The sequence below is a fragment of the Nerophis ophidion genome, linkage group LG27 (assembly GCF_033978795.1).
Source record: "Nerophis ophidion isolate RoL-2023_Sa linkage group LG27, RoL_Noph_v1.0, whole genome shotgun sequence".
Lineage (NCBI taxonomy): Eukaryota > Metazoa > Chordata > Actinopteri > Syngnathiformes > Syngnathidae > Nerophis > Nerophis ophidion.
In genome coordinates, this window is record NC_084637.1 from 25,324,194 (window position 1) to 25,347,266 (window position 23,073).

The 23,073-nt window shown below is 38.9% G+C and overlaps 1 protein-coding gene across 3 annotated transcripts in view; it reads left to right on the forward strand.

Moving 5' to 3' along the window:
* LOC133544401 (neurobeachin-like protein 1) overlaps positions 1-23,073 on the forward strand; it is a 151,379-nt gene that overhangs the window by 260 nt on the left and 128,046 nt on the right. The window contains exons 1-3 of one of the 3 annotated variants that reach the window (XM_061889683.1): positions 1-5; positions 134-260; positions 6,582-6,875. The exon at positions 1-5 is cut by the window's left edge and continues 170 nt beyond it. In XM_061889683.1, the coding sequence (XP_061745667.1) occupies positions 6,825-6,875 (51 nt within the window). In that variant the 5' untranslated portion in view covers positions 1-5; positions 134-260; positions 6,582-6,824. Of the gene's footprint in view, positions 6-133; positions 261-6,268; positions 6,389-6,581; positions 6,876-23,073 lie in introns of those variants that run through there. The other 2 variants (XM_061889685.1, XM_061889686.1) reach the window with 2 other exon arrangements.

Sequence of the window (23,073 nt, forward strand, 5' to 3'; positions counted from 1 at the left end):
CACAGGTGAGGCTTACTTTTACAGCCCGGGAGAGACTCTTGTGTTTGTGTTGAACTCTGTCTGTTTTGTGCGGGGATATGCGGCCAACAACTTTTCATGTAACTATTATAATTCTGTTCCTCTGTCTTGACAGTGTCAACAATATGCCGGCTGAAGAATTTTAAATACCCAGAACACATTGGAGCCTTTGGAATACATTTTTCTCTGTGGGATTTATAGTGGCCAACAGCTCAAAGTGCATCCAGTGTACAACTTTTAAGGTAAATACAATCATGTGCTTCTGTCTTGAAAGTCCCAACAATATTCCGACTGAGGGATTTTAAACACCCAGAACACTTTAGAATACATGATTTATTTGGGGGGCTTCACGGTGGGAGAGGGGTTAGTGCGTCTGCCTCACAATACGAAGGTCCTGCAGTCCTGGGTTCAATTCCAGGCTGAGGATCTTTCTGTGTGGAGTTTGCATGTTCTCCCCGTGAATGCGTGGGTTCCCTCCGGGTACTCCGGCTTCCTCCCACTTCCAAAGACATGCACCTGGGGATAGGTTGATTGGCAACACTAAATTGGCCCTAGTGTGTGAATGTGAGTGTGAATGTTGTCTGTCTATCTGTGTTGGCCCTGCGATGAGGTGGCGACTTGTCCAGGGTGTACCCCGCCTTCCGCCCGATTGTAGCTGAGATAGGCGCCAGCGCCCCCCGCGACCCCAAAAGGGAATAAGCGGTAGAAAATGGATGGATGGATGGATGGGTGTAAATGTGAGTGTGAATGTTAGACCCGCTCGACATCCATTGCTTTCCTCCTCTCCAAGGTTCTCATAGTCATCATTGTCACCGACGTCCCACTGGGTGTGAATTTTTGCTTGCCCTTATGTGGGCCTACCGAGGATGTCGTAGTGGTTTGTGCAGCCCTTTGAGACACTAGTGATTTAGGGCTATATAAGTAAACATTGATTGATTGAATGTTGTCTGTCTATCTGTGTTGGCCCTGCGGTGAGGTGGCGACTTGTCCAGGGTGTACCCCGCCTTCCGCCCGATTGTAGCCGAGATAGGCGCCAGCGCCCCCCGCAACCCCGAAAGGGAATAAGCGGTAGAAAATGGATGGATGGATGGATAGATGGATTTATTTGGGATACACAATAACAAACAGCTCCAAAAGCATCGATTATTGGTTAATCCCCAACTAATATTCGACAACAAAAATACAACGTTGAAACAACATGCTTTTTGACGATGTTTATTCAATGTCAGGTTGTGACGTTGATTAGACCAGTGGTTCTCAAATGGGGGTACTTGAAGGTATGCCAAGGGGTACGTGAGATTTATTTATTTTTTTATTCTAAAAATAGCAACAATTCAATAATCCTTTATAAATATATTTATCGAACAATACTTCAACAAAATATGAATGTAAGATCATAAACTGTGAAAAGAAATGCAACAATGCAATATTCAGTGTTGACAGCTAGATTTTTTGTGGACATGTTACATAAATATTGATTTTAAAGATTTCTTTTTTTGTGAAGAAATGTTTAGAATTAAGTTCATTAAATCCAGATGGATCTCTATTACAATCCCCAAAGAGGGCACTTTAAGTTGATGATTGCTTCTATGTGTAGAACTCTATTTATAATTGAATCACTTAATTATTTTTCAACAAGGTTTTAGTTATTTTTATATATTTTTTCCCAAATAGTTCAAGAAAGACCACTACCAATGAGCGATATTTTGCACTGTTATACGATTTAATAAATCGGAAACTGATGACATAGCGCTGTAATTTTCTTCTTTATTTCTTTTTTTTTTCAACCAAAAATGCTTTGCTCTGATTAGGGGGTACTTGAATTAAAAAAATGTTCACAGGGCGTACATCACTGAAAAAAGGTTGAGAACCACTGGATTAGACCATTGAAATTTGGTAATTTCCCAACCAATACGATACAACATAACTACAACATTGTAACAACATGTTTGATATACAAACCCTGTTTCCATATGAGTTGGGAAATTGTGTTAGATGTAAATATAAACGGAATACAATTATTTGCAAATCCTTTTCAACCCATATTCAATTGAATGCACTACAAAGACCAGATATTTGATGTTCAAACTCATAAACTTTTTTTTTTTTTTTGCAAATAACAACTTAGAAATTCATGGCTTCAACACATGCCAAAGTAGTTGGGAAAGGGCATGTTCACCACTGTGTTACATCACCTTTTCTTTTAACAACACTCAATAAATGTTTGGGAACTGAGGAAACTGATTGCTGAAGCTTTGAAAGTCGAATTCTCTACCATTCTTGCAGCTGAAGGATGGATGGATTTATTTGGGATACACAATAACAAACAGCTCCAAAAGCATCGATTATTGGTTAATCCCCAACTAATATTCGACAACAAAAATACAACGTTGAAACAACATGCTTTTTGACGATGTTTATTCAATCTCAGGTTGTGACGTTGATTAGACCAGTGGTTCTCAAATGGGGGTACTTGAAGGTATGCCAAGGGGTACGTGAGATTTTTTATTTTTTTTATTCTAAAAATAGCAACAATTCAAAAATCCTTTATAAGTATATTTATCGAACAATACTTCAACAAAATATGAATGTAAGATCATAAACCGTGAAAAGAAATGCAACAATGCAATATTCAGTGTTGACAGCTAGATTTTTTGTGAACATGTTCCATGAATATTGATGGTAAAGATTTCTTTTTTTGTGAAGAAATTTTTAGAATTTAGTTCATTAAATCCAGATGGATCTCTATTACAATCCCCAAAGATGGCACTTTAAGTTGATGATTAATTCTATGTGTGGAACTCTATTTATAATTGAATCACTTGTTTATTTTTCAACAAGTTTTTAGTTATTTTTATATCTCTTTTCCCAAATAGGACAAGAAAAATTGTATAATATTGCAATATTTTGCAATATTATACAATTTAATAAATCGGAAACTGATGACATAGCGCTGTAATTTTCTTCTTAATTTCTTTTTTTTTTCAACCAAAAATGCTTTGCTCTGATTAGGGGGTACTTGAATTAAAAACATTTTCACAGGGCGTACATCACTGAAAAAATGTTGAGAACCACTGGATTAGACCATTGAAATTTGGTAATTTCCCAACCAATACGATACAACATAACTACAACATTGTAACAACGTGTTTGATATACAAACCCCGTTTCCATATGAGTTGGGAAATTGTGTTAGATGTAAATATAAACGGAATACAATGATTTGCAAATCCTTTTCAACCCATAATCAATTTTTTGCACAACAAAGACCAGATATTTGATGTTCAAACTCATAAACTTTTTTTTTTGCAAATAATAATTGACTTATAATTTTATGACTGCAACACGTGCCAAAGTAGTTGGGAAAGGGCATGTTAACCACTGTGTTACATCACCTTTTCTTTTAACAACACTCAATAAACGTTTGGGAACTGAGGAAACTAATTGTTGAAGCTTTGAAAGTGGAATTCTTTACCATTCTTGCAGCTTAAGTTGTTCAACAGTCCAGGGTCTTGTTGTGGTATTTTACGCTTCATAATGAGCCACACATTTTCGATGGGAGACAGGTCTGGACTGCAGGCGGGCCAGGAAAGTACCCGCACTCTTTTACTACAAAGCCACGCTGTTTTAACACGTGGCTTGGCATTGTCTTGCTGAAATAAGCAGGGGCGTCCATGGTAACGTTGCTTGGATGACAACATATGTTGTTCCAAAACCTGTATGTACCGTTCACCATTAATGGTGCCTTCACAGATATGTAAGTTACCCATGCCTTGGGCACTAATACACCCCCATACCATCACATATGCTGGCTTTTAAAATGTTAAATATAAATGTTGGTCGTTTCCCAACCAATATTCTACAACACAAATTACAACATTGAAACAACATGCTTTTTGATTACTTTTATTCAATGTCAGGTTGTGACGTTGATTGGACCATTGAAATTCGGTAATTTCACAAACAATATGGTACAACACAACTACAACGTTGAAACAACATGCTTGATATACAATAACAGCTCAAAATGCATAAAATTTTGGTGATTTCCGAACCAATATTCTCTAACAATAATACAACGTTGAAACAACGTGCTCGTTGAAGACATTGACTCAATGTCAGGTTGTGATGTTGATTTGACCGTTGGAATTTGGTAATTTCCCAACCATTATGCTATAACACAACTACAACGTTGAAACAACATGCTTGATATACAATAACAAACAGCTCAAAATGCATAAAATGTTGGTGATTTCCCAACCAATATTCTACAACACAAATACAATGTTAAAACAACGTGCTTATTGACGACGTTGAGTCAATGTCAGGTTGTGACGTTGATTTGACCGTTGGAATTGGGTAAAATCCCAACCAATATGCAATAACACAACTACAACGTTGAAACAACATGCTTGATATACAATATTAAACAGCTCAAAATGCATAAAATTTGGGTGATTTCCCAACCAATATTTTACAACACAAATACAACGTTGAAACAACATGCTTTTTGACGACATTGATTCAATGTCAGGTTGTGACGTTGTTTTGACCATTTGAAATTTGGTCATTTCCCAACCAATATGCTACATCACAACTACAATATTGCAACATGTTTCATACACAATAACAAACAGCTCAAAATTCATAAAGTTTTGGTTATTTCCCAACCAGTATTCTACAACACTAATACAACGTTGAAACTGGATTGATTTTGATTGATTGAAACTTTTATTAGTAGATTGCACAGTTCAGTACATATTCCATACAATTGACCACTAAATGGTAACTCCCTAAAAAGTTTTTCCACTTGTTTACCTTGTTGATGATGTTGAATCAATGTCACGTTGTGACGTTGATTTGACCGTTGGAATTTGGTAATTTCCCAACCAATATGCTATAACACAACTACAACGTTGAAACAACAAGCTTGATATACCGTAACAAACAGCTCAAAATGCATAAAATTTTGGTGATTTCCCAAACAATATTTTACAACACAAATACAACGTTGAAACAACGTGGTTTTCTATGACGTTAAATCAATGTCAGATTGTGACGTTGATTTGACCATTTAAATGCGGTCATTTCCCAACTAATATTCTACAACACAAATACAACGTTGAAACAACATGCTTGATATACAATAACAAACAGCTCAAAACGCATCAAATTTTGGTCGTTTCCCAATCAATATTCTACAACACAAATACAACGTTGAAACAACGTGGTTTTCTATGACGTTGAATCAATGTCAGGTTGTGACGTTGATTTGACCATTGAAATGCGGTCATTTCCCAACTAATATTCTACAACACAAATACAACGTTGAAACAACATGCTTGATATACAATAACAAACAGCTCAAAACGCATCAAATTTTGGTCGTTTCCCAATCAATATTCTACAACACAAATACAACGTTGAAACAACGTGGTTTTCTATGACGTTGAATCAATGTCAGATTGTGACGTTGATTTGACCATTGAAATGCGGTCATTTCCCAACTAATATTCTACAACACAAATACAACGTTGAAACAACATGCTTGATATACAATAACAAACAGCTCAAAACGCATCAAATTTTGGTCGTTTCCCAATCAATATTCTACAACACAAATACAACGTTGAAACAACGTGCTTTTTGACGACGTTGATTTTACCAATGAAATTTGGTGATATCCCAAACAATATTCTACAACACAAATACAACGTTGAAACAACATGCTTTTTGACGACGATTAATCAATGTCAGGTTGTGACGTTGATTTGACCATTAAAATTTGGTAATTTCCCAACCAATAAGCTATAACACAACTACCATGTTGAAACAACATGCTTGATATACCATAACAAACAGCTCAAAATGCATCAAATTTTGGTGATTTCCCAACCAAACTTCTACAACACAAATATAACGTTGAAACAATGTGCTTTTTGACGACGTTGAATCAATGTCACCTTGTGACGTTGATTTTACCAATAAAATTTGGTAATTTCCCAACCAATATTCTACAACACAAATACAACGTTGAAACAACATGCTTTTTGACGACGATTATTCAATGTTGGGTTCTGACGTTGATTTGATCATTTAAATTTGGTAATTTCTCAACCGATATTCTACAACACAAATACAACAGTGAAACAACACGCTTGATATACAGTAACGAACAGCTCTAAATGCATCGAGTGTACAACTTTTAACGCAACCGTAATCGTGTTCTTCTGTCTTCGACAGTGTCAATAATATGCCGGCTAAATAATTTTAAATACCCAGAACACATTGGAGCCTTTGGAATACATTTTTCTCTGTGGGTTATATAGTGGCCAATAGCTCAAAGTTCATCGAGTGTACAACTTTTAAGGTGGCTATAATCATGTGCTTCTGTCTTGAAAGTGTCAACAATATCCCGACTGAGAGATTTTAAATACCCAGAAGCTATTGGAGACTTTGGAATACTTCATTTATTTGGGATATAAAATAATAAACAGCTCAAAATACATCAAGTGTACAACTTTTAATGTAGCTATTATAATCCTGTGCTTCTGTCTTGACAGTGTCAACAATACGCCGTCTGAAGGATTTTAAATACCCAGAAACCATCGGAGCCTTTGGAATACATTTTTTCTTTTGACATCTGGCTGTTTTTGTGGGATATTTTTCGCCAACGGGGCGGGGCACGCTCACGATGCTGATACCCAGCAACCCAGGGTTGAGGTGTTGACTTGCTTGACTATGAAGCTCCCAGGAAAGTGACCTCTGTGGAGCCTGCAGCCCAAGGGTGCCAGTCGCCAGGCACGATGGCATCCAGTGAGAGACTGTACGAAGTCTGGATGCTCTACTGCAACAAGGTGAGGTGTGAGGAATAATGTGAAGACATGTGCTGGCTTTGATGTCCGCAGTCATCATCGGTTGGCCACTTGGTGTACTTTGGTAAACCACACTTCATGACACCTTAAGACAGGGGTGTCCGAGTTGTGGCCCAGGGGCCATTTGCGGCCCGCGGATCCAATTTTATATATATCGTTTTCACCTACCTGGTGAGGTGTTTATGGCACGTCGAAAAACCAAGACATAGTCTCCCAACTGGCTTTGCAATGCCTCGGGATCCCTCCGGGAAGAGCTGGGCAAAGTAGCTGGGGAGAGGGAAGTCTGGGTTTGTCTGCTTAGGCTGCTGCCCCCGCGACCCGACTTCGGATAAGAGGAAGAACATGGATGGGTGCAAGATAGAGTTTTGTTGTCAGAAAAACAGTGAACGGTGAAAAGTTAAGAAAAGAAGAGCAAAAAATCCAAATGTTATCAGAAAAAGCTGACATTTTTCAATTAGTAATAATATAGTCAACTATAACACGAAACGTATATAAAGTTTTGTCTTTAAAATATATAAATTATCTGTTTTTTAGCCACTGCACACTTTGACTTTTCAGTATGCAGACCTTGGTGGGAAAAGTTTAGACACCCCTGAGCTAAAATATTAAAAGCTCTCAAGATAAATTATTAATAAGTGCCTTATTAAAATGGTCAACAGCATTTGAAGATTTATACATTGACAACATTTTTGCGTCTTTCCAGCAACTTTGTGATACATTTTCACTCGTAATCAACACAGATTAGGAAAATCATTTAGGAAATCTACAGATCCGCAGTTTTGTTCGTAATTCTTTTCCCAGGTTTCCAAACTTACCGACTGACACGGTTTTAGACGCTTTTTTGACACCACTACTGAATTTAAAAGGATCAATTCCACATATCTACAATCACATTGTTCGTTTACGCCTCGAATCTCTTAATTCACTTAAGTCTGAGAGTGTGACTTAGGAGTGACAATATCTGAGGATAGCTGGGCAGAGAGTTTAAGTGGAGTTTATAAGTCTTCTATTTGTGCTAGATAAAGCCTTTTTCATACTTTTTTACCTATTATACCAAGGTCCAGCTAGCTATGATGAATGACAAAATATCGGTATTTTGTGATTGGTGTAAACTGTCTCCAGGTAACTTTTAATTCATTGTTTTGGCTTTGTCCATCCCTGTGCAGTTATTGGACTTGAATGTTTAATACTTTATCTTTAATAATTGGCGAAAAGATCGAACCAAATCCTCTAAGCCAGGGATCTCAAACTCAGTTTACCTGGGGGCAACTGGATGCAGAAACTGGGTGAGGCTGGGACTCAAGAAAAGATTTCCTAAAAAAATCTAACTTGCACTTTTTAATGAATTCACCTTCTTTGAATGGCTTTCCCGCCCGTGCGACATACTTGCCAATCTCGCGATCTTTCCGGAAAACACCCGAATATCAGTGCCCCTTCCGGCAATCTCCCGGGGAAATAACCCTACCGGATTTCACCCGTACAAAAATATTAAGGGTGTGCCGTAATGGCACTGCCTTTATCGTCCTCTACAACCTGCGTCTCGTCCGCTTTTCCACCGTCCAAACAGTGTGCCGGCCCAGTCACATATTGTATGAGGCTTCTAAAGGCCCACGGAAGTGACTGCAAGTCACATACGTGGTCAACAGACATACAGGTCACACTGAGGGTGGCCGTATAAACAACTTTATTACTGTTACTAATATGCGCCACACTGGGAACCCACACCAAACAAGATTGACAAACACATTTTGGGAGCACATCTGCACCGTAACACAACATAAACACAACAGAACAAATACCCAGAATCCAATGCAGCCCTATCTCTTCCGGCTACAATAGGGGGCCGGGTAGGGGGCGGCAGGGGTGTATATTGTAACCCGGAAGAGTTAGGGCTGCATGGGATTCTGGGTATTTGTTCTGTTGTGTTTATGTTGTGTTACGGTGCAGATGTTCTCTCAAAATGTGTTTGTCATTTTTGTTTGGTGTGGGTTCACAGTGTGGTGCATATTTGTAACAGTGTTTAAGTTGTTTATATGGCCACTCTGTGTGACCTGTGTGGCTGTTGATCGACTATGTCTTGCAGTCGCTCACTGGGTTTACAGAAGCCAAATACAACATGTGGCTGGGCCGCCACGCTTTTTGTACAGGTTTTAGAGGACGCTGATGGCAGTAGTTCCACGAAGTCCCCTAAATATTGATGATTGGGTCAAATTCGGGAGAATGATTACCCCTAGAGGGGAACTGAAAATTGGGAGTGTCCAGGAATAATCGAGGGTACACGAGTATGACGCTGTAAAGCGCCATTCATATAAAACTCGCGGGCCACACCAGCATTCAATTTTCACATCAAGGTGTGAGCCGCAAGATATTGTCTCGCGGGCCACAATTGGCTGGCGGGCCGCAAGTTTGAGACCCCTGCTCTGAGCAGACTATTCGGGGTAGCCCCTCTGTCATCTTCTCTTAAGAAATAACTTGGTAGCATTTACTACTCATTGTGCTAAATGGGAACGCTGTAGCGCCTCCCTGCCACACCCGAGCCCCCTCCGCCTATATGTACCTTTCAGCATTAATGGTGCCTTCACAGATATGTAAGTTACCCATGCTTACACACCCACACCATCAAAAATCTGGGTTTTGAACTTAGCGTATTGTAACAGTCCGGATGTTTTTTTTCCCCCTTTAGTCCGAAGAACACGACGTCCACAGTTTCCAAAAACAATCTGAAATGTGGACTCGTCAGACCACAGAACATGTTTCCACTTTGCATCAGTCCATCTTAGATGAGCCTGGGCTCAGTTGGCGGCGTTTCTGGGTGTTGTTGTTAAATGGCTTTGGCTTTGCATAGTAGAGTTTTAACATGAATTTACAGATGTAGCGACCACCTGTAGTTACTGACAGTGGTTTTCTGAAGTGTTCCTGGGCCCATGTGGTGATATCCTTTACACACTGATGTTGATTTTTGCTGCACAGGCATTGCCGCTTCTCCAGATTCCCTGAACCTTTTGATGATATTACGGACTGTAGCTGGTGAAATCACTAAATTCCTTGCAATAGCTTGTTGAGAAATGTTGTTCTTAAACTGTTGGAAAAATTGCTCATGCATGTGTTCACAAAGTGGTGACCCTCGCCCCATCCTTGTTTGTGAATGACTGAGCATTTCATGGAAGTTGCTTTTGTATCCAATCATGGCACCCACCTGTTCCCAATTAGCCTGTTCACCTATGGCAGGGGTAGGGAACCTATGGCTCTAGAGCCAGATGTGGCTCTTTTGATGACTGCATCTGGCTCTCAGATAAATCTTAGCGGACATTGCTTAACACAATAATTAATGAATAATTCCGCTGGTAATCACAGTGTCAAAAATAACGTTCAAAATACAAAACATTCTCATGCATTTTAATCCATCCACCTGGTTTCTACCGTACCTGTTCAAGAAGTCACGTTAATGGTAAGAAGTATTTTATTTATTGTTGGTTAGCTTCAGACTAACAATGTTATTTAAAAGGATAAGAGACTTGTTATACTCTAAAAATGTTGGTCTTACTTAAAAATGCACACATTTAGTTGTATTCAGTCTTAAAAAAAATATTATATGGCTCTCACGGAAGTACTTTTTAAAATACTGTATTTGGCTTGTATGGCTCTCTCAGCCAAAAAGGTTCCCGACCCCTGACCTATGGGATGTTCCAAATAAGTGTTGGATGAGCATTCCTCAACTTTCTCAGTCTTTTTTGCCACTTGTGCTAGCTTTTTTTAAGCATTTCGCAGGCATCAAATTCTAAATGAGCTAGTATTTGCAAAAAATAACAACGTTTACCAGTTCGAAGGTTAAGTATCTTGTCTTTGGAGTCTATTCAATTGAATATAAGTTCAAAAGGATTTGCAAATCATTGTATTATGTTTTTGTTTACCATTTACACAACGTGCCAACTTCACTGGTTTTGGGTTTTGTATACCTGGGCTGTATTTGTCGAAAATCCAATAAACAAATGTTTAAAAACTACCGCACAGCCAGACTAACCGACGTCTGTTACAATCACCCCTCCCTAAACTTTACACTCATCGGGTCACGGCACCAAAATAACCGTGTTCCCCCGCTCGATCCAGCGCTGGGCTCCACTGAGGTGTGTTGCAGTGGGAGGTCAGGTGACAACTGGAGGCTGCGATTGCCGACGCAATGAACGGCTGCTGTCTTTCTACTCCGGAGATGAATGACTCAGCTCTCAGGCCGAGACAGCACTCCTTGAGTCAGCTGTTGGCTCCGTTTAATTCACCTGCCGATAAATCCCGAGCATGTGCTGGCGTCCAATCAAAACGGCCTCCCTGAGCCTGCCCTCACGTGAGTCGAGCTGCGGCAACATACTCTCAGTAATCCCCCACAATAACACGCACAGTAACGCAAGAGTGATTCAAATCACCGCGTGAAAGCGCAACCATGTGGCGGAGTGAAGCATGTGTGGTCCTCAAGGCGTGTTGTCGGGAACAATCTCATCTCGGTCAAAGCAGTTAAGTGAAGGGAGGCCACGGTCGGCAGCTAAGACCATTACGTAACCAGCGATCCTCTTAGGCGCTGCCATCGGCTCGTGCCTGCGTGTTGCCGCTGCACAGAAGCAGCTGCAGGTTGCTGCTGGAAACACGACGCTGTCGTCATCACGCTGAGTGCAGCCTTTTTGTTCCCACCATCTACAAGTGCTTACGGTCCAATAGACGTCATCCTAATGCCCGTTACTGCAGCGAGAAACGGAAGTTATTCGTGATCTGCTCTTATTGATTGCAGCGGGACATCTGACGTTCAACATTTCCAGAGGCTGATCACTGGTTAGAAAGAAGAAATAAAAATAATACGTTGGCACCTCGCTTTTATTGTTAGTAATACCTTACAAAAGGTCAAGCTGTCCCTGGAAGGGCAACTGCACTTTATGGGGAATTTTGCCTGTCTTTTACAATTATTATCAGAGACAAGAACACACTTTTTTTTTAGGATTTTAAAGATGGTAAAAAACTGTTGAAAGATGCGAATATTGGGACTCAGCGTCGTAGCCTTCAAAGCCTCAGTGTTTTATATACACACTGTAAGCATATATCTAAATAATGTAGTAACAGACATGTTCATAACAATATGTAATATGTTTTATATACACACTGCAAGTGTATGTATAATGGAGTAACAGACATCTTTATAACATGATGTAATACGTACAGCATACCCACTGCAAGTATATATATATAAGGAAGTAACAGAGACCTTCATAACAATATGTAATATGTTTTGTATACACACTGCAAGTGTATATATAATGGAGTAATAGACACCTTCATAACAATATGTAATATGTACAATATACACATTGCAAGTATACATATATAATGTAGTAACAGACACATTCATAACTAAGTAATATGTACAATACATCATACCCATTTCAAGTGTATATACATGTAATGTAGTAACAGACACCTTCATAACATGTTATATATTTTATATACCCACTGCAAGTGTATATATAATGTAGTAACAGACACTTTCATAACAATATGTAATATATTTTATATACACACTGCAAGTGTATGTATAATGTACTAACAGACACCATAACAGTATGTAATATGTACATCATACCCACTGCAAGTATATATATAATGTAGTAACAGACACCTTCATAACAATATGTAATATGTACACCATACCCACTGCAAGTATATATATAATGTAGTAACAGACACCTTCATAACAATCTGTAATATGTTTTATATACACATTGCAAGTATACATATAATGTAGTAACAGACCCCTTCAAACAAAATGTAATATGTACATCATACCCCTTGCAAGTATATATATATAATGTAGTAACAGACCCCTTCATAACAATATGTAATATGTTTTAGATACACACTGCAAGTATAAATATAATGTACTAACAGACACCTTCATAACATTATGTAATATGTACATCATACCCACTGCAAGTATATATATAATATAGTAACGGACATATTCATAACAATATGTAATATATTTTATATACACACTGCAAGTGTATGTATAGTTTTGTAACAGACACCTTCATAACAATATTTGATATGGTTTATATACACTCTGCAAGTATATATATAATGTAGTGACAGACACCTTCATACCAATATGTAATATGTTTTATATACACACTGCAAGTGTATATATAATGTAGTAAGAGACACCATCATAACAATATGTAATATGTTGTATATACACACTGCAAGTGTATATATAATGTAGTAACAGACACCTTCATAACAATTTGTAATATGTACATTTTACCCACTGCAAGTATATATATATGTAATGTAGTAACAGACACATTCATAACAATATGTAATATGATCAATATTTACCATGTTTTGGTCATTTTAATCATCGTCAGGACCGATTTTGTTCACACATTTATATCCGTATCCATAGCAGCGCACTTCCGACTTCTGGCAACAAATGTGTTTCTACTTCCGGCAACTAATGCAAGCGTGTTTTCTAATCACGGCAGACTTGGTAACAGACAACAAATACGACTATTTTTGGTAAAATGAGGATTCACGTGCTTATATTTTTGAAGCTGAATATATGGAGGTTGAACTGCTGCTTTTAGAAGCCAGTACGAAGGAAAGGTGAAACGGCGGAGCAGACCGGAAGCCGAGAGAATGAGGTCAGCTTGACTCGAAACTGTAAATGTGGAATTTGAAGCCAAGTTATTTCGACATAAAATGAGTGCTTATCCAAATTAACCGGAAAAAAATGTCCCCAGACAGCTGGACCAAACGCACAACTGTAACATTTTAAATATTGATCATGATACACTCAGCACATCATGTGTGGTATTACAACTACAGTACATACGATGTCTGGCTAGCTGTATACAAACAAAACATGAAATAATACTTTACAGATACTGTAATATAATTGTTCATGTTTTTCAGTCAGTATAGATTGGTGTCGTATCGCAGTGTTGTGCATTACAAAATCAAACGCGTTTTGTGCTGACGTACAAGCTAGCTTATCTCGTTCCGTAGTTAGCTTCTATGGCTAATACCGAAGGATGCTGATGTGTTACTATGATAGAAAAAGAGTTCCTCAGTGTTTGCTCTTACAATAACAATGGTTGGTAATTACACAGGTTACAGAACGTAAATGAAGTATTGTTGACGGTTTTTGAATGCATTTTTAAAGTGATTTAGAGGTCAAATTGATTGCTCCCATTAGCTGTATTGCTAGCCACCTAGAAAGAGTAATTTTTTACATGTTAGAATGAAAAAAAATTAAAAAAGTTTTGTCTTCTTGCCTCACATAATGATTGTGAACGGGAGGCTCAATTCCAAAAAAGTGCAGTTCCCCTTAAATAAATCCAATTTATCTGTTCCAGACACCAAAAAGTAATAAAACAAACATATTTTATAGAGAACAATTATAGTTTTTGGTTGATGCGTGTCATTTTCCTACAGGTGGCTTATAGGCAGACGCTATTAAGCCGCTCTCGCTGACTGGGTAGCAACGGTATCCATTAGAGCTGCAGCTATCGATTATTTTAGTAATCGATGTTTTGGAATTTCTTCTGTTCAATAAGAAATGTGCAGAGAGAGCTATGGTATTTTAATTATTTATTCGAGGCCTCAAATAACATCACTTTAGAGTGAGGAACAAAAAGAGGGCGAGAGAGAGGCAAAGAAGCTTCCAGATCTGTATATCCACCTTAGGAATGTGAGAAGCGAGAGGAGGGTTTGGGGAGAAAAGGATGTGCAAAATACAGACTCCAGCTGATTGTTAACATTAATGTTTTGGTTTAAAGGCCTACTGAAATTAGATTGTCTTATTCAAACGGGGTTAGCAGGTCCATTCTATGTGTCATACTTGATCATTTCGCGATATTGCCATATTTTTGCTGAAGGGATTTAGTAGAGAACATTGACGATAAAGTTCGCAACTTTTGGTCGCTAAAATAAAAAAGCCTTGCCTTTACCGGAAGTAGCAGACGATGTGCGCTTGACGTCACGGGTTGTAGGGCTCCTCACATCCTCACATTGTTTAGAATCATAACCTCCAGCAGTAAGAGCTATTTGGACCCAGAAAGCGACAATTTCCCCATTAATTTGAGCGAGAATGAAAGATTTGTGGATGAGGAAAGTTAGAGTGAAGCACAAAAAGAAAAAGAAAAGGCGGCGGCTCCAGGCGGCGGCAGTGGTACCGTTTCAGATGTAATTAGACACATCTACTAGGATAATTCTGGAAGATCCCTTATCTGCTTATTGTTTTAATAGTGTTTTAGTGAAATTGTAAAGTCATATCTGAAAGTCGGATGGAGGCGGTGAATGCCAGTGTCTCTGAGAGAAGCCGAGGAGCCAAGATCACAGCTGCCTTTTTGAGCTGCTGTAGGAGGAGGTATAATCCACTGAAGTCTCCGGTAAGAGCCGACTTAATATCACAATTTTCCCATCCAAAAACTTGCTGGTTGACGTAGTGAAACATGTTCGCTTGACCGCTCTGTGTTAAAGCTTCACAACAAACAAAGAAACACCGGCTGTGTTTCGGCGCAAAAGGCAGCTGCAATCCACCGTTTTCCACCAACAGCATTATTCTTTATAGTCTCCATTATTAATTGAACAAATTGCAGAAGATTCAGCAACACAGATGTCCAAATTACTGTGTAATTATGCGATGAAAAGAAACTACTTTTAGCCGTGTTTGGTGCTGGGCTAATATGTCCGCTACAACCCGAGACGTCACAAACACGCGTCATCATTCCGTGACGTTTTCAACAAGAAACTTCGCGGGAAATTTAAAATTGTAATTTAGTAAACTAAAAAGGCCGTATTGGCATGTGTTGCAATGTTAATATTTCATCATTGATATATAAACTATCAGACTGCGTGGTCAGTAGTAGTGGGTTTCAGTAGGCCTTTAACCTTTGGGAGAGGCAGTAATACAGCATCAATCACAAAAAAAAACATATGGAGAATAACCTTTGTCCAAAAGACAAATACAGTATAAATAAATTATTATCAGCATCACAACAGTTCTTTCTCTAGGCTCTCTGAAGATGGGGGCAAAGGATGGGAGAAGAGACGAGCAGAGCTATCTCGGCAGGGCCCGACGAATGAGCAGGGGGATATAAAAGAGTCGTATCTGGAACTTCATTACGTCTGGTCTTTTTAAATAAGCACATTTTTTTTCTCGTTAAGCTTGTTAAGTGGTTAGCTTAGATCATTCACTCAGTTCAATTTTATCAAATGAGGGATTTCATTTGCCATTAGTTGTTTTAGATCAGGGGTGTCAAAGACAATCACACAGAGCACCGGAATTCAAAGCAAACTTAACAACGAGGACCAGCCAGGATTAATTGATGCTTTTTTTGGCTTGGGAAAAATGTGCATGGCAGCTGGTGATTGTGCTTTTATGTGGGCAGATTTTTTTTTTTAACTCCACTTGTGTCAATAGACTTTGTTTTTAAACACTGACGTGGAGGAAATGTGCACTTTTAAAAATATTCGTTGTTGTTTATTAGTTTCTGCTTTAAGAGATCTATATACCGTATATGTTGGTGATTGTATGGGAGAGAGGAGCTTGTTCGCACGCTATGTGTTATTTGTTGATCGACCATCTCCTCGTCACCCTTTTACTATTGGGACAAAAGCTATGGCATTTTATATAAAGGGAAATTTCCAGGAATCTTCTGCAGAAGCCGGAAAAGTTGTCTAGTCTGAGCATGCGCCTGCGGAGCAAGTTTTCCCAGCATGCCTTGTTGTCATTAAAATTATCACTTTTTAATGTGTTGTTTTGTACAGACCGGGTTTAAAAGTGGGACAGTTGTTCAATGATTGCTACTTTTGGCGTTAATGTGGTTAGAATGGTTATTGCACTGCATCCAAAAAAATGCCACCGTCAAAACCCAAGGTGTATAAATATGCATTATGATGAGAGTGTTGCTCCTTTTTTGGAATTAACCAGGCAGGCCGGAAGTTTGTTCAATTTTTCAATGATCCCGCAGGCTGCATGAAATACTTCCCAGGAGTTTGACACCTATGGCTTAGTCAAATTTTCGAGAGATCAGTTGTTAGTTTTGCAACTCATTTTCTAATGTGAATACCTCGTACAGTGGGGCAAAAAAGTATTTAGTCAGCCACCGATTGTGCAAGTTTTCCCACTTAAAATGATGACAGAGGTCTGTAATTTTCATCATAAGTACACTTCAACTGTGAGAGGCAGAATGTGAAAAAAAAATCCAGGAATTCACATTGTAGGAATTTTAAAGAATTTATTTGTAAATTATGGTGGAAAATAAGTATTTGGTCAACCATTCAAAGCTCTCACTGATGGAAGGAGGTTTTGGCTCAAAATCTCACGATACATGGCCCCATTCATTTTTTCTTTAACACGGATCAATCGTCCTGTCCCCTTAGCAGAAAAACAGCCCCAAAGCATGATGTTTCCACCCCCATGCTTCACAGTATGTATGGTGTTCTTGGGATGCAACTCAGTATTCTTCTTCCTCCAAACACGACGAGTTCAGTTTATACCAAAAAGTTTTATTTTGGTTTCATCTGACCACATGACATTCTCCCAATCCTCTGCTGTATCATCCATGTATCCATTTTGGTATAAACTCAACTAGTCGTGTTTGGAGGAAGAAGAATACTGAGTTGCATCCCAAGAACACCACACCTACTGTGAAGCATGGGGGTGGAAACATCATGCTTTGGGGCTGTTTTTCTGCTAAGGGGACAGGACGATTGATCCGTGTTAAGGAAAGAATGAATGGTGGCCATGCATCGTGAGATTTTGAGCCAAAACCTCCTTCCATCAGTGAGAGCTTTGAATGGTTTCCGCCATAATTTACAAATAAATTCTTTAAAATTCCAACAATGTGAATTCCTGTATTTTTTCCACATTCTGTCTCTCACAGTTGAAGTGTACCTATGATGAAAATTACAGACCTCTTTCATCATTTTAAGTGGGAAAACTTGCACAATCGGTGGCTGACTAAATACTTTTTTGCCCCACTGTATGTACTTTGATGTGTTTTTTTTTTCTTGAAGTCTGTAGTGTTTTTCACTTCTTTATCAAAGTGCTAGCACTTGCAACGTTCAATAGGTGACCAAAACACTCTCAGTGAAGCATAAGACACACAAAACGTGCAAAATAGTGGGTTTTCTAACGGTGTCTATTTAATTTTGTTGTTTAAGAGATAACTTAGTCAGTTGATTTGATTTCAGTGTGTGTCTAAGTAGTTTTTGAGCACTTCTAACAATTTTGGTCACGATAATGGTGAAATGTTTATATCGTTACATCCCGAGTCAAACTGTTGTCGTCACAAAACCTTTCCTTACGATTGTGAGGTGACATTTCAAGTACCATTCTTGGAAATAAGTTAGACTGACCATACATCCTCTTTTCCCCGGACATGTCCCCTTTTGCGGGACTGTCCGGCGTGTCCGGGCAGGGTTTCTTAAATACCTCAAATGTCCAGCGTTTTTTGTCAAAGTTGCGCGTATTTTCAATGTACGTACAGGGTTATTGGGGGTTAAATACAAAACAAATGTGAAGTTGTGTGCACGCAGCAACATTCGTGAGGGAGAAGCAGAGACAGAGAGCGGGAGAGCGAGGTAGTAGATAGATCGTCAATCAAGGCATACTTGGCCAACAGCCATACAGGTCACACTAAGGGTGGCCGTAAAAACAACTTTAACACTGTTACAAATATGCACCACACTGTGAACCCACACCAAACAAGAACGACAAACACATTTTGGAAGAACATCTGCACCGTAACACAGCATAAACACAACTGAACATATACCCAGAACTCCTTGCAACATTGACTCTTCCGGGATGCTACAATATACACCCCGTGCTACCCCGATCAAATATTCCACTTTGAAAAATATTTTTGGGGGAAGCTTTTGCATATTTTTTGTGTTTTCCATAAAAAAAACATAGTTTTGTTTAACAAAAAAGGGCGGAAAACAAAACAAACAAAAAAACAACATAAAAAAAGTAATACATTTTGAAACGAGGAATAGATCTGAAGATGATGTAGACTCCAGAGTTTAAAGTGTTAAATATAAAATGTATGTATGACCTGGCACACCATTATCATCATTTCATGACCGAAGCAAAACACTTTTTACACGTTTCTACTGAAATAAATACACCTACAAATTATAAATAAAAACATGGAAAAAAGTACCAGCAGCGGTAAAGTTTAGATCCATAAAGGAAAGAAGAAAGTGAATGAATGTTTAAAAGGAAATACATTTACATATGCATACAAATGTGTCTTCTTTTTATGTTATTTCTTTTAATGAATTAAGTAACGTTTATGACAATCTTTTTCCAAAACACAATATAGACTGTGAGATACAACAGGACAATGCATACGTTTTTCATTTGTTTTCAAAACGCTTACAAAAAAGTGGGACCCCAAACATTTACTGTGGGACCCCATTTTTATGACTTGATGGGGTCCATGGGACCCCATTTTGAAAATTCCTAGCGCCAACACTGCTGTCAACAGAGGAGAAAAAATGCTTTATTTAAATAAACATATTATTTATAAAGCAAATTCAAGCATCATTACCTAGACGCATATATGTGTCCTCTTTTTGCGATTTTAGAATATGGTCTCCTGACCAAGAGGTATTGATAAATGTTCTGGAACACTCCTGAAGTCTTTCTGCTTTGAAGGCTCATTTCTCACTTTGGTTCTCTTCTCTCCTTTTTTTGAGATAATTCCTTAAAAAGGCAGAACAAGGTTCACCGTTTGATGCTAGCTTTTTTTGTGCCACTCCTGGTTAATATAACTCACAGGTCCCATTTGTTTAGTTCTGAACTATGAATAACCCTGAAATAACGCTGATGTCACTGACTGCGTGTCAGTCCGCCATGCCTTAGTGGGTTCTATACCGTCCCACACACTTCTTAGACTGCACCCTGAACGTGATGTCATGGTTGGACTTAGAACTCCTACACTCTGACCACATCTGTCAATAAATTCCACTGGGAGGCAACCTTTTTTTTTTTTTAAATGCTGTGGTTTCAGTGACTCCATTCGTGTCACCTCCACCAGATTGGGTCATTCGCCCAAGCGGAACGGCTGGCCGACCACGCCTGTCTGGAGTGTTGGCAAAGTGCTGCACCCTCGGAACAGAAGTCCGATTATTAAATCAGGATATGATGTCACATGGCGAAGCCTCATCTGTTCTCGCAGATCAGCACGTTCTTACTTCTTACAGCTACAATGAATGACGACTGCCAATTGATCTTTGCATTTACTTTGCACAGCCACCAGTTCACAGATCTCATCTTAAACGGACATAGGGTTTAATTTGATTATAGATGCCTATTTACATTTATAAAACATACTCATCAACTGTAATTTACCATTGTTCGTCTATTTGTGTGCTTGTGCATAAGAGTATCTCAGAGTCCAGAGCTGAAGGCCTCGAACCAGGGTAACCGGGGCCATACAGTGCAGGGTGTGTCCCTGTCTGCCACAGTCCAAACCCTCAATGGGGATCTGTCCTCCAAAGCTGCTGTCTAAATGAGGACATTCTTACACACATACCCAGTGCAGTCAGAGGAGGAAACCGCTTGCTTTGCGCTGTGACATGCTGGAAAAGATTGAACATTCCCCCAGCAAATTCTGTGGCAGCATTTGTCTGATTATAGCATGAGATCCATGCACAGCCATGTTTCTCCAACACGGTTTTTGCTCTGACCAAGAAGGTTATGTTTGTTTATTTATGTTGGACGGCTACAGGTTTTTACGAATGACGGGTCGTTATTGTTCCAAGGGTGCACCCATAAGATGTTTGTGGGACTCCACACATTACGCACGTCATATATAATTATATGAAGGATTTAAATATAACTACATACATCCCCCATGCAACATGTTGGCATTCTTAAAGGGGAACTGCACTCTTTGGGGAATTTTGCCTTTTTGTCATTCACAATGCTTATAAAAACCATCATTGGAGCCAATAGGAGTCGCCTCGGAGGCCATCAAGGTTTTATACACATGCTGTAAGTATATATGTAATGTAGTACCGGGCACAATAATATTTACACGCTGAGGTGGGTAGAGTAGCAAGAAATTGTACTCAAGTAAGAGAACTGTTACTTTAGAGATGTATTAGTCAAGTAAAAGTAAGGAGTAGTCACCCAAATAGTTACTTGAGTAAAAGTAAAAAGTATGTTGTCAAAAAACTACTCATGTACTGAGTAACTGATGAGTAACTGATGAGTAACCTGTTTGTTTAATGATGAAGGCAACAAGTAATGCACAAAAACATAAAAATAGCAATGAGCAAATTCAGAGCCAGGAGTATCTCTTAAGCAACTAAAACAATGATTAAAACAATGATATATATTAAATAATATATATTTGGTTTTACGGTGGCAGAGGGGTTAGTGCGTCTGCCTCACAATACGAAGGTCCTGCAGTCTTGGGTTCAAATCCAGGCTCGGGATCTTTCTGTGTGGAGTTTGCATGTTCTCCCCGTGAATGCGTGGGTTCCCTCTGGGTACTCCGGCTTCCTCCCACTTCCAAAGACATGCACCTGGGGATAGGTTGATTGGCAACACTAAATTGGCCCTAGTGTGTGAATGTGAGTGTGAATGTTGTCTGTCTATCTGTGTTGGCCCTGCGATTAGGTGGCGACTTGTCCAGGGTGTACCCTGCCTTCCGCCCGATTGTAGCTGAGATAGGCGCCAGCGCCCCCCGCGACCCCGAAAGGGAATAAGCGGTAGAAAATGGATGGATGGATGGATATTTGGTTTTACACTATATTGAAAAAAAAATTGAAAATCAATTTTACCTTTGCAACCTCATTATACTACTGGCTAAGTTTTATATTCATAAATGTAAGCATTGCACTTTGTTTATTATATATATATATATATTTTTGCATTCTATTTTAGTTACTTTGAATTTACAACCCCCTGGCGCTGTTTTGTACGTTTTTTATACTGTTTTTGTACTTTCAACTGTTTGTAAATGTTGAAATTTATAAATAAATGTTTATGAAAAAAAAAAAAAGTGTGCAGTTAATCATGTGACAGCCTGGCTGTCACATGATCAAATGCAGTCACCAGTGACTGCATTTGATTGGTGAAACGGAGTCAAACGTCACCAGTGACTGCATTTGATTGGTGAAACGGAGTCAAACGTCACCAGTGACTGCATTTGATTGGTGAAACGGAGTCAAACGTCACTAGTGACTGCATTTGATTGGTGAAACGGAGTCAAACGTCACCAGTGACTGCATTTGATTGGTGAAACGGAGTCAAACGTCACCAGTGACTGCATTTGATTGGTGAAATGCAGGCATGTGATAGATCTTACTTTGAAGGTCTGTCTGACGAACCAAAACAAACAAAGCGTGCGTCAACAGATCGATAAAAATCAGTAGCGAGCTGAATGTAGATAAATGGAGCGGAGTAAAAGTAGCGTTTCTTCTCTATAAATATACTCAAGTAAAAGTATGTTGCATTAAAACTACTCTTAGAAGTACAATTTATCCCAAAAGTTACTCAAGTAAATGTAGCGTGTTACTACCCACCTCTGTTTACACGTAACATTTACCTCATTTTAATTATACGGCGGTGTGTCACAACGTTCACATTTTCCCTCAACAAAAACACTGATTACTACTCACAGCATTACTTTGTGAGAGACAACAAACATAATAAAACAATCACTTACTGCACAATGTCTGCTCTGACTGAGATGCCGACTGGTGAAATGTTCATATCTTCCCATTTAGATGAAAAATTAATCATAATCCTCATGAAGAGGGAAAAACAAAGTGGGTGCAAACGAGCGTCTTTTCGCCATCTCCGGGTCTAACTTAACTGTCAAAATTGACCAACTTCTCGGTTTATGTCCGCAACCTTCTACTATCCAGGTGAAAGGCGTGATTTATAATCTAGAAATAACTTTCACCAGTACAGAGGCGAGAGAGCAGCTCAGCAGGTTATGATGTCAGTATAGCAGCATAAGCTAGTTAGCGCACAGGTGTTCATTGAGCTGCATTTATCACCTGATACTTGGTTAATATTCAGGTCACGAAATGTAACTATCGTTTTTTGGATGTTTTTTTAGTGGGTTTTAGGGGCGCCATAGATGCAGTGACGTCATGACTCTCATTAGCT